Source organism: Rhineura floridana, chromosome 1, assembly GCF_030035675.1.
Source record: "Rhineura floridana isolate rRhiFlo1 chromosome 1, rRhiFlo1.hap2, whole genome shotgun sequence".
NCBI classification, from domain to species: domain Eukaryota; kingdom Metazoa; phylum Chordata; class Lepidosauria; order Squamata; family Rhineuridae; genus Rhineura; species Rhineura floridana.
Window position 1 is genome coordinate 84,902,319 of NC_084480.1, and position 12,449 is coordinate 84,914,767.

The window sequence follows — 12,449 nt, forward strand, 5'->3', positions numbered from 1 at the left end:
TCGCACCGCCACTTAAATTTTGTGTCTTGTCTATCTGTGTCAAGTGTGCCTGTGTATGTTTCTGAGTTAACTGTGCTCTGCCTGGTGTGATCTCTGGCTCAGCCTACCCCCCTAGCTCCACCTGCTCTTAACTGCCCTGCCCTCTGCCCAGTGGGCAGCAACTGACACTGTGTGTATGGATGGATATATATTCAAATCTGAAGTCCTGATTGCCTTGGCAACTGGGGAGGTGGGTGAGTGATGCGACTCCAGAAACAGCAGGAACAGGACAGGAAGAATAATCTTAAAGGGAAATCTCTGGGTTTCATTCTGACAACTATGGACCTTGGATACATTGAGCCAAAGAGACAAAGGTATGGGAAAGCTGTGTCTCTACTTGTACATTAATCAACAGCCTTTTAAGTTGTTCAGTCTGTTTGGTCTCTATGGGATCTTCCAGGACCGACTGTACTCTAGCCAGCTTGCCCTCCTCCCTCTTCTACCTCTGCCTCCTCTCTATGTTTTATTATTTTCTTCAAATTTGGTCAGGAACCTAAGGGAATACAAAGCCTCTTGCTTTCTTTTAAGCCCATTTCCTATTTTCCCAGTTTTGGGAGGGTTCAAAGAGAACTCAGCCCCATGCAAGACTTAGGGCAACCTATGAAAGCTTGCCTACCATGAGTCCTGAAGCCATGAATCCTGAATTTGTGACCTATAAGTTTCCATTAAAGTCTTCAAATGAAAGAAAACTCCCCCCTTGTGCAGAACTTAGAGGTTTTATTTACAATCAAGCAGTATATAATTTTGTTAAATAAAATAGATTAAAATCCAAATATAGCAGAAATACAGAAAAGAAAAGAAACCGTAAGAGAGGGATATGGAATCCAAAACTGCTAAAGGAAGACTGAGCATGTTCAGCAGTCATGAAATGTAGGGGAAAGGAAACAGAAAACAGCAGGGAGAGGAAATAGGATGAATTATCTTGGAAAGCTACATGGCTAACTACTCAGCTGGCACCTTGAACAGAAGCACTTCAGACTGCAACCTTGTGTTGCAGTGTATAGAATATTTACAGAATATTTATTTATTTATTGCATTTATATTTCACCTGTCTCCAAGGAGCTCAAGGTGGTGTACATAGTTCCCCCCCTTCATTTAATCACCACATCAACCCTGTGAGGTAGGTCAGGCTAAGAGGCAGTGACTGGCCCAAGGTCACCCAGTGAGCTTCATGGCGCAGTGAGGATTTGAACGTGGATCTCCCAGATCCTAGTCCAACACTCTAACTACTACACCACCACTGGCTTTCAACTCTAGGGAATACACAACCCCTAGCCTGAAAAGGTGCTTGTGATCCCTTAGAAGTCACCAAGTTAAAGCTACATAAACATGGCTCTGCTGACTGGCTGCCTAGCCAATATGGCCGGTCTTTCCCTGTGGAGAACAAGCAGAGCAAATACAGCCAAAGAAAGCTCCTAGGAACCAAAATAATAATAAAATGTGTTTATTTATCTTCTATTATCTGAATTATTAACCTATAACTTTTCCACACAAGTCTGCTAATGAAATGAAGGAGTGTGCCTGAAGGTCACTGGGTGTAACGAGTATTCCAATTGGCTAATGCAAGAATGCAAACTGGCATCAAAAAGGCAGATTACTGACAGCAATCAATATACCACAAAAGAGAGTAACATTGGGAAACGTATTGCCTTGATTATTTAGTTATTTCACAAAGATATGGGGAATATTCTGAGATTCTTTTTTTTTTTTTGTACTCCTTTTGAATGTTAATGTTTTCTGAAGATTGTTTCCTGCAGGCTGTTAGGTTGCTGCTGCTCACTGAAGCAGAAGCAACTGAGGAGTCGCTGAGGCAGCTTTGAAATCATGGCTTGGCTCAAATGAATGACAAGAGATGTCAGCTAATTACTTTCTAAAATAATCAGGGATCATTTTTGTGCTTTGGAGACAAAACAAAAACAAAACCCCAAAGTCATGTAAGATTGCAAGCCTTTTTAAATTCAGTGCCACAGCTTGGGTTGTTTGCCTAGTTTCTTTGTGCCTTGGAACACCAGCAACGTTCCAAAGAATGGAAACAAAAGTACCTGTAACTGCTGCAGGAGAATGTGGGTTAAGTTTTCTCTCGACTGGATGAAGGTACCTTCTATGACAAAAACTCCCCAATTGCTTCTTTCTGCTTGTGAATAATTGATGTGAAGCAAATGCTGGTTGGATATGGTAATTATCAGAGAGAAGACTGCATGTTTTTTTAACTAGTAGATCAGATTTACTAGAAACAGGCATGTTAGGTCTACGAACAATATGATGAAACTGGAAATTAAAGTTTATCTTTGAGTTATTGTTTATAGATTCAGAAATGGTGGAGGGTTTTTTGTGGGGGTGTTGTTTGTGTGTGTTTTATTTTGTTGCGTAGTGCCTGGAAAACCAAGCTTTTAACCAAAAAATGTATCTTGTCTTAAAAAGCTTTGATATTCATTATGCTGCTAAGACTATGGCTGCAATCCTCAACATGCTTACTTCCTAAGCTCCTTTGAACTCCGTGGAGCTTCCTTCTGAATAAACACGCATAGCATCAGGTTGCACATTCCATAAAAAAGAGTTGCAAGTTGCATGTATAAAACCATATAAAATGCCAGGTGGGCTTAAAAAGTAACAGAACCTGAAAATGCATTGGGTATCATTAAGAAAATGTACACTGTGTAATTCACTTCAAATACAATTATTTTTAGAGTTACTGGAGAAACAGCTAGTTCTGTGGCACTGAAAAATAGCAGTGGCATGCTTTGTTAAAAAAAACTTTACATGTTGAGTACTATACTGGAATTATTCTTCATTTCTAGGAAATCTAAATAACCTATTAATAACGGATTAAGAAAATCCAGATTTTATTACTAAAGGTTTGTTCTCTACTAACCATGTGAATGCTGAGAGCTTTCTTCTTTCTAAACTGTTATAAAATAGTTAATGAAAAGTGTCCACATTTATTTATTTAAGATATCCTTACCCACTTTTTGACCCTAAGGTTTGATTCCCCAAACTTTATAACAGGGGATTACTATTCTGGAACTGATTTGATGGAGGATTGTGATGAATCTCATGATACCACAACAACAGCAATAAACGCAAATGACTTTAAAAACAACAACATTTGGAGTCTAATTTGGAAGCTCAGATACGCTACAGATTATGTAAAATGTCATTGTCCAGAATGTGTAGAACTACATTGTTATTTAGATATAAGTCTTCTTGTTCATGCATTCACTTTTAAGCACTATAAGAAAATAGTGTGTCTTCCAAGATTTTGGGTGACTTGGGATTCCACTTTTGCCTTGACAGATGCCTTTGCTCACAGGGCAGAATTGTGCTATTAAGCCAAGTGTTTACACACACTGTGCATTATTTGCTAGAAGCTACAGAGCCAAGTGTTAAAGTGAAAAATTAAGCAAGGGGATTTGTTTTGCAGACCTAAGAGCACATTTTCTGTCCTTTGTGTTAAATGTGAGCGCTTCTGATCTATCATCTCAAGCCTGGTGGGATGAATCAACAAAATGAAAGGGAATTAAATTATCTTTGAGAATTAAACACGATATGGAAATAGATGCAGCCATTCTCATTTAGAGTTAGATTTTTAAAAAAAAGATATTCCGAGTCTTATTGGAAAGATTAAAAAAATATATTAAATTTGCATCCCATTCATCCAGAACAATATTTTATCCTCACAACATCTTGTGAAGTAGGTTAGCCAGTCAATAAGCTTCATGGCTAAATGCGGATCTGATCCACAGTTTCTCTACATCCAAAGCCACCGCTCTAGCCACTGTGCCATATTAGATGTTAAGTTCTACAACTATGTGACTTAAAATGCTTTTCTTCAATCATAGTACTTTGGCTTGGCTTATTATAAAGGAAACAAAACAGATTCTTGCACAGTAGGTATTTTTATTCCAGTTAAAAGTAATGAAAGTTCAGCATGGAATTTTATTTATTATTTGATTTATATCCCGCCCTACCTCCCAGCAGGAGCTGCAACAGATTGTAGCCCCTCCACATGGTATAAACTGAATTTTATTGAGGGTGCTAGCTTGTAATACTTGCCCTCCAATTGGACTGAAAGGCTTTAAAACATATTTTAAATCATTAGTCTTTTTTCAGTCATCACTTCAGTTTTACTGCATATACAATGCTTTGAGAATTTTGTTGCATGATTGTAATTTTTTAATATATTTTATTGTGAGTTGGCCTGGGAAAGAGTAGGTTACAAAGAAAAACAAAACAAATAAAAACAATGTGGAACAGGAATGCACAATTCCAAGATCTAAGGACCACTTTTTAATGTTTCCATTAACTCAGAAGGGCCACATTGCTGCATATTTTTCTCACATTTTTACTCTGTATATTCTTTTTAGCCCCTTCTCTGTTAACCCTCTTTTATACCTGCACTATATAGCATGCATTCTCTATAATCCATCTGTTAATCACAACTTTTCCCCTCTCTCCACCGTCTTGCATGATTTCCCCACATTGTATAGTGTACTCTCTTCTCTTTCTCTGCACCCCATATTTCAGCTACCCCCTTTCTTTCTCTATCCCAGGAGTTCCCAAACTGTGGTCTGTGGATCACCACTGGTCCATGATCTTCATTCAGGTGGTCCATGTATTGTCTTAAAAAAATACAATTAAAAAAACCATACAGATTCTGGCAGAGTGCATTACAGTTGCAGAAAAATCACTAAGTGGTCTGTGAAGACCCTCAGCAATTTTCAAGTGGTATATGGAAAAAAAGTTTCAGAACCACTGCTCTATCCCACAGGCCCCAGCAGCCTCATATCTCAGCTGTTATCACTCATTTTACTTTTATTTCCTAAACTGTCAAGCCTCTTACTCCATCTGTACAAGAATATGCTGGATCTAAAGTCCAGCACAGTTTCTGGCAGTAGCCAGGCAGATGCCTCTAGGAAGCTTGCAAGCAAGAAATGAAGGCAACACCCCTACCCTGTTGTTTGACACAAGCATTTTCATTCAGAAGAATATGCACCTGAACATAGGAAACTGACTTACACCATTGGTCCATCTAGCTAAGGATTGCCTGCAATGGTTGGCAACAGCTCTCCAGAGTTTCAGGCAGGGGTCTTTCTCAGCCCTAGAGGAGAAAACACAGATTGAACCCAGGACCTTCTGCATGGAAAGTTTGAGTTACAGCTCCTTCTGAGTTTCCATTTGCTTGTCATGGCTAATGGCCATTGGCAGATCTATCCTCCGTGACTTATATCTAATCCTAATCTAAATTAGTGGTCATCATAATTTTATATGGTTGAAGTTAATTATGAGTTGACAGAGAACATTCTTCTGTATATCCTGAAACTCTTGTCTCTTGTGCAATTCTTATTATGAACCCTGTTAGCTATTAAGATAATTCAAGATTTTATTGTTGACATTTAAAGCCCTAAACAACTTAGGCCCAGGATACCTTGCAGATCACCTCCCATGGTACAGACCCTGCTGGCATCCAAGGAGACCTTGCCATTCCATGACCAGTGGATCATCACTTGGTGACAATGTGGAAGAGGGTCTTCTAGATGATAGCACCTATCCTCTGGAATGCTTTCCCTTGGTAATTTGTGAGGTGGAGACAGAAATGATATTAAATACTTCTTATTACCCAAGCTTTCCTGACTCTGGCTGCAATCCAATACACACTTACCTGGGAGTTAGTCCCATTGAACCCAATGGAGCTTACTTCTGAGTAGACATGTATTGGATTGCAGTCTCTGACTCTTAAATTTTAATTTTTTAGTTTGTACATTGCTCAGTTTTAGGAACACAGGAATCTGCATATACTGAGTCAGATTATCAGTCCACGTAGCTCTATATTGGCTACACTGACTGGAATTGGCTCTCCAGGGTTTCAGATAGGAGTAATTTCCAGCTAGGGATGGAGGAAGAAAAATGTTGATTTAGTTTGCATTTAAATTCTATCGCATTCACCCTTTCCAAAGCAATATGAGGACCGAAACACAGCTATTCTTGGAAATTTGTAGTTATCCGAATTTTGTGATGTCATTCTCTGATCAATGTTTACAAAAATGCATAGAATGAATATATTCATAAAAATAACATTTAAAATGCATTGGATTAGAAGAAACTACTTGCAAAAATGTGTACATTAGTCAAAACTGTATACAAACATGTGTTTATGGAGAGAAATCACACAAATGCTGCAGAATTTTCATGAGGATTAATAAAAAATAACAAAGTGCTGCATAAATATGGAGAACTGAATTTAAGATTGGAAAAATTAGAAAGAACCGAAATGGACAGATCCTACCAGACTGTTTCCAGCCTTACCTGGACATGCCGGGGATTGCACCTGGAACCTTCTGCATGCTAGGCAGATGTTCTGAGCTACACAGGGATATAGTTGCGTCGTATTTTTAATTTCATTTTACCAAGTTTTTAGAAGATTTTATTGAATAATGTTGTATTTTTATGGTTTTTATGTAAACTACTTAGAGATTTTTATTATACAGCCATAAGAGTAGCTCTATGTATACTATAGCCAGCATGGACCTTACAAAACTTTACAAAACTTATAGTCCTGCACTCAGAAGCACTTGCTTAACAACCCTCTAAATTTTCATGATGATACACAAAACACTCAGAGAGACTCGAGAGTTCAAAGTATAAAACAAAACAAAAAACAGACCCCTGTTGGACTTTTTTCTTTTAGTGTTCTCGTAATTTGTTGAAATTAATTAAAAATCAGCCATATTCACAGAGTACCTGCAATCCTATTACTGACCTTGCCCCATGCTCTGACTTTCATCTTCTGCAGTTTCAAAGTTAAAAAAAAAATGCCTGGCTGATTTCTAATTAATTTAAGAAATTTAACATTGAAGTCAATGATAAGCTCTGGCATGCTCAGTAAGAACCAACTGTCAGTGTTCTAAAAGCCAGACTCACAGCTGGTTGGCTTGGCTAATCGGGGTCACACCCATACCAAACCTTTATTTCACTTTAAACAGTCCTGGCTTCCCTCAAAGAATACTTGGAAGTGTAGTTTGTGACGGGTGCTGAGAGTAGTTAGGAGATTCCTATTCCCCTGACAGAGCTCCAGTGGCCAGTGTGGTTTACCACTAAGCCCCTCTTCTGGAGACTGGAACTCTGTCAGGGGAATAGGGTCTCTCCTAGCAACTCTCAGTACCCAGAATCCATGACTGTTTAAAGTGAAATAAAGGTCTGGTGTGGAAGTGGCCAGTGACAGTTTTGGTTTAAATTTGGGTGGGAGTCTACATGTGCCTGATGTAGAATAAAAATGTGGGGGAAACCCTGAAAAACAATGATACTGTTCACAATGTTTTCCTTTTGAATAGGAAAGGGGCTTCCCTCTGCCCAGTGCCCACCCACCCAATCTCCCTCCCCTCTCCCCTCCCGCTTCCTCTCTACCCCTACCCTTCCTCCCCTTCCATCTCCCTTCCCCCCTCCCCACCCTTCCCCCAGGTCAGTTTCACCCTTTCTAAGCATGATTGTACAGGAGTAAATCCCATTGAACTCAAAAAACATGCAAATGATCAAACCTGCCCTGCCATCCTCCTCGCTCCTATCCCCTCCCTTTTGCCCCTTCCCATCCCATCCCCTTCCTTTGCCCTCCTTTCCCTCCCTCTCTTTCCCCTCCATGGTCAGTTTTACCTGTTCTAAGCATGATTGCATGGGAGTAAATCCCATTGAACTCAATAAGCATGCAAATGATCAGAACTGCCTCCCCTCCCCCTCTCTCCTCCCCTTCTCTCTTCTTCCCCTCTCCTCTCCCATCCTCCTCCCCTCAGGCACATATTATCAAATTCTTCCAAGCTACATAGGAAGTGGTTTGGACTGTGAAAGACCAACCCAAATTGTGTTTGCATTTTGACAAATTTGTAGGGCAGTACACTATCTCAAAGAGGAGGTCAGGTCTGTTTCTCCTCTGGTGCATTCACCGTAGCTGCCCAATTTCCCTGCTTTTTAAAGTTTAATAGAAATATCTGTTTGCTATAGGTGTGTTCTTAAACTGCAAGGGTTTTTTTGTCTATTAGTGAATTCAACTTACTCCAGTCTTTTGCTTATTCTGCCTGCCCTTTTTCTGAATCTTTGTCTTGAGAAACCAATACTTTGATTTTCAATCCTTTTCCTCATAATTCCTAACAGTGAATTTGCCTTTTTCACCTCTGCTGACTACATTAGCATAATGATTTCAGTGAATCCATCATGTAGTACACTGTTCTTTAACCATGGGTCCTCAGGTATTGTTGGACTACAGCTCCCATCATCCCCAGCCAGCTTAGCCAATGGACAAGGATAGGAATTGTTGCCCTACTCCATCTGGAAACCCACGGCTGATGAAAACTGTGCTACAATCTCAGGATCCTTCCTTCTGAATTCAGTGATAGAAGAAAGATGGCGTGTAAATTTAATAAATTGTCACAATCAATTTAGACCACATACACATATATGGATTTTTAAGGCGGTTTTCCCCTGATGTACATTACTTTATTTTTCTTACACTAAACCTCTTTTGTCAGTTTGAAGAGTTTCTTTTAAAGCTTTTCACAGTTCAGTTGGGGTTTCACTATCCTGAACAATTATGTGTTACCACAAATTTGGCTTCCATCTTGCTCTCCTCTGACTTGACACCATTTACAAATAACTTGTTACCCAGATTTGTCTTTCTCTCTGTATCCCATGCTGCTCTGTCCAGTGATACTTATGAAAACACTCAGAACCGGAGTCACGGCATTCTGTTTTCCACTAGTAATGTGATAAGTTTCTTTGTGCATACAGCACCATTGATTTCACAAAATCCTTACAAAGTCAAAGCAAACAACAAAATAATATAATGGGTTGAATCCAAAGAGCTCCTTGCATGAATAGAAGGCACTGCTGCTCCCACTATGGGAGAGGGGTCAGATTTCCACCACCATCCACTGCAGTCCCACTACCACCATGCCCTTCCAGAGGCTACCTTGACTCTTAGAAGCACATTGTTCATGTTCACAAGGAGTGGTAAAGGGAAGGAGGTCAGTAAACAGAACTCTGAGCACAGTTGCTAGGATTTAGACCATAGCAAAGTACCAAATGTTGAATAGTTATTTCTATTAATGTTTGAAAAATATTGAACCCAAATAAGGAATTACCTTCAAATACAAAGTTCAATTACTTTTATGCAATTGAATTTTGCCTCTAAAGATTTTTCAGGATTAGTACTAACCAATTTTATATTTCTATCAGGTTGTGGATCCAAACTTCCAAATTGGTTAATTTCCATTTGCCTTTCCAAAATTTCATTTATCACTTCAATTGAATAACCTTTTTGCTCTCCTTTTATACACCATGTAATATTAATAACATGCAACATAAATAAGTTATACCCTATATTTGATGGAGCTGTGACCTCATGCTATGTTCCATTGTGCAAAGTTATGAAATCATTCACTCCTTAGGTTTGGCATAGACTAATTATTATGGGGACAAAAGACTGTAATGGGCAAGCTGTCTGCTCTTGTCTAGAACTCATTGAAATGCCTCCTAAGTCCAGGATTTGGGATGAAAGCATTTTTGCCTGATCTAGGGGAGCTAAGAAACTTACCACAAGTAAGTGAAACTTGATCATGCTTCCCCCCACCATCTTTTTTCTGCATCCTCAGACCCTCGAGCACCTGACTGACTTCAATAATTGTCTTAGGAGCTGTTCATTTTGCAGGACTATCCTACACAAGACAGCCCTATTTATAACTTCTTTTCTCATCACTTCAGTTTCAGGCAACGAAGAACCTCCAAATGATTCTTATCATGACCTCTATGTGCTAACGATGAAAAGAAGAAGATTGCAAGATTACTTTGTTCCTCTTTCTGGGAGAATGGATGGAGAGCCCTTCACTTCCACTTTCTTCTCTTCTGGGAATATTCCCTTAGAAGCTGGCATTACCCTGGAACAAAAAACAACCTTTGTCTTTGTGATTTTGTTATTTATTTTCCTTGGCATCCTCATTGTTCGATGTTTTCGAATTCTCCTAGACCCCTACAGGAGTATGCCAACCTCTAACTGGGCAGACAGACTGGATGGACCAGAGAAAGGGCAATTTGATTATGCTCTGGCTTAAAGCTAAGGATGTCACAACTTTATTGAGAAGCCTCTGACCTATCAAATACATTTCTTGCACAGGCAAAACTCTTCTTTTTAAAAAAATAGCTGTAAAGCAGGTGTGGGGAATCTTTGGTATTCCAGGTGTTGGTGAACAACAACTCCAAAGGATGATGGCTTGGCCATTGGCCATACTTGCTGGGCCTGATGGGAGTTGTAGTTCAGCAACATCTTGAAGGCCAAAGGTTCACCGTACCTGCTGTAAGGCAAGCTTTGCATGCTTTGATGATAAACCAACCATTTTCTCAATGAAGAAATTAGGTAAAAAATTTCATTTGCAAAGGTCAGCTTTAAAACATATAAGGTGGAAATATAGATTTAGATATAGAGAAAGACATAATACACAAAATATCTTTGGGCTCAGACAGCACTTTGATGTGCAGCTGCGGGAGACAGACTTATTTCTAAAAATAGGTGCCTCTTCTTTCCCTCTTCCCCCACACCTCCAAACCTTTCATGAGCATATCCATATTTAAATGCAAGCTTGATTTTTGCGGTTTGTGTGTGGACATTAGGTAATGTTTTTTAAGCCTGGACAAAAATGTCTTTCCATTCCCATTGTCCCTCTTACCAGACAGGTAAAAGTTTCTCACCAATGTTAATTAAAGATTGATAGCTTCAAGGCTAATTTCAGTGGAAAAACTGCTCTCTCTTACAATATACTCTTGATTACAAAACCATGACTGAAATCATAGATATAAATCATGAGTGCCTTTCCTAGTGTGTAAATATATAATCTGCTTTATTTCAAACACTGCTAGGTTGTTTTAGGTTTGTTTCATGTTGGGTGAGCTGTAGCAAATTTAGTAGAATTGTGAGCCTTAAAAAAATAAAAATAAATGCATGTATCTTCCCAGTAGTGCTATCTGAGCAGGACTTAGGGGCAGACGTCCAGGGCTCCATTCAGAGGAATGAGCAGATGGGTTCCCAAATGCAGCAGGGTTTGCTTACCACATTTTGAAGTACGTGAAGAAATACATGTTATAATATGTAGAAAGGGAGGGGTGTAAAATCATTACCATACTCCAGTTCTTTCTATTATGCAGTCTTTGGTAAATGCTGTCCTTATTTCATTGTTAGGTGAGATGTTGAAGATGAAAACTCTACACTAGCAAAATTTCATAGATCTCTGGAAGTTAAATCAATGAGAGAGAGGCAAATAGTTCTTGACGCTTGGACCTAAAACGCCAGTGTCCTGCTTTCCTTATGCATGCATATGCCCTACTTACTTGTATACTTAATATTGCTGAATGTATTTGAGTTTCACCTTTTCTATAATAAGTATGACCAAGTTCTTTGCAAGAATAGTCCTTAGCAAGTAACCATGGTACCTGATGTGATGGGAAATAAGCATAAATATTAGTTCTGATAAACAATTTTATGTGTGTGTGTGTGTGTGTTTTAAAGGAAGCTGTTGTGGTCAGTTAACTAACACACCCTGCTTCAGAAGCTATTGGAAGAAAGCTTAGTGCAGAATAAATGGATACAATATACAGCAGATAGGCGGAGAAGAATAATCAAATCAGCAATGTGTGAGGGCGGGAAACAGTGATTTTAGGCAGTGGTCCTTGATGAGATGTTGCAAATACACAGAAGTGTCCCTGTTGTCATCTGAAAATTGTAGAGGCTATGATGTTCTCTTATACCAGGGGGTGGAGAAATGTTTTCAGCTTAAGGGCTACTTTCCCTCATGGACAATCTTTCAGGGGCCACATGCCAGTGGTGGGTGGGGCCAGAGGCAAAAGTAGGCAGAGCACTGGATGTGACTCATCTTTGTACAGTAGGCTTCGTTCCAGCCATGCAAAACCCAGAGGTTTCTATACACATTTCACTACATCCAGATGAGCAAGAGGCGTTAAGAACATAAGAAGAGCCTGCTGGATCAGGCCAGTGGCCCATCTAGTCCAGCATCCTGTTCTCACAGTGGCCAACCAGGTGCCTGGGGGAAGCCCGCAAGCAGGACCCGAGTGCAAGAACACTCTCCCCTCCTGAGGCTTCCGGCAACTGGTTTTCAGAAGCATGCTGCCTCTGACTAGGGTGGCACAGCACAGCCATCATGGCTAGTAGCCATTGATAGCCCTGTCCTCCATGAATTTGTCTAATCTTCTTTTAAAGCCGTCCAAGCTGGTGGCTGTTACTGCGTCTTGTGGGAGCAAATTCCATAGTTTAACTATGCGCTGAGTAAAGAAGTACTTCCTTTTGTCTGTCCTGAATCTTCCAACATTCAGCTTCTTTGAATGTCCACGAGTTCTAGTATTGTGAGAGAGGGAGAAAAACT

At 39.7% G+C, this 12,449-nt stretch overlaps 1 protein-coding gene across 2 annotated transcripts; it reads left to right on the forward strand.

The window, feature by feature from the left end:
• Nucleotides 1–226: 226 nt before the first annotated feature.
• CTXN3 (cortexin 3) lies at nt 227–11,510 on the forward strand. Of its 2 annotated transcripts, none has more exons than XM_061608930.1 (2): nt 227–353; nt 9,784–11,510. In XM_061608930.1, the coding sequence occupies exon 2, from the start codon at nt 9,840–9,842 to the stop codon at nt 10,128–10,130; it is 291 nt and encodes a 96-aa protein (XP_061464914.1). In that variant the 5' UTR covers nt 227–353; nt 9,784–9,839; the 3' UTR covers nt 10,131–11,510. The 2 variants fall into 2 exon arrangements, with proteins under 2 accessions (XP_061464914.1, XP_061464999.1); XM_061609015.1 differs by lacking the exon at nt 227–353 and adding an exon at nt 2,086–2,133.
• Nucleotides 11,511–12,449: the final 939 nt, after the last annotated feature.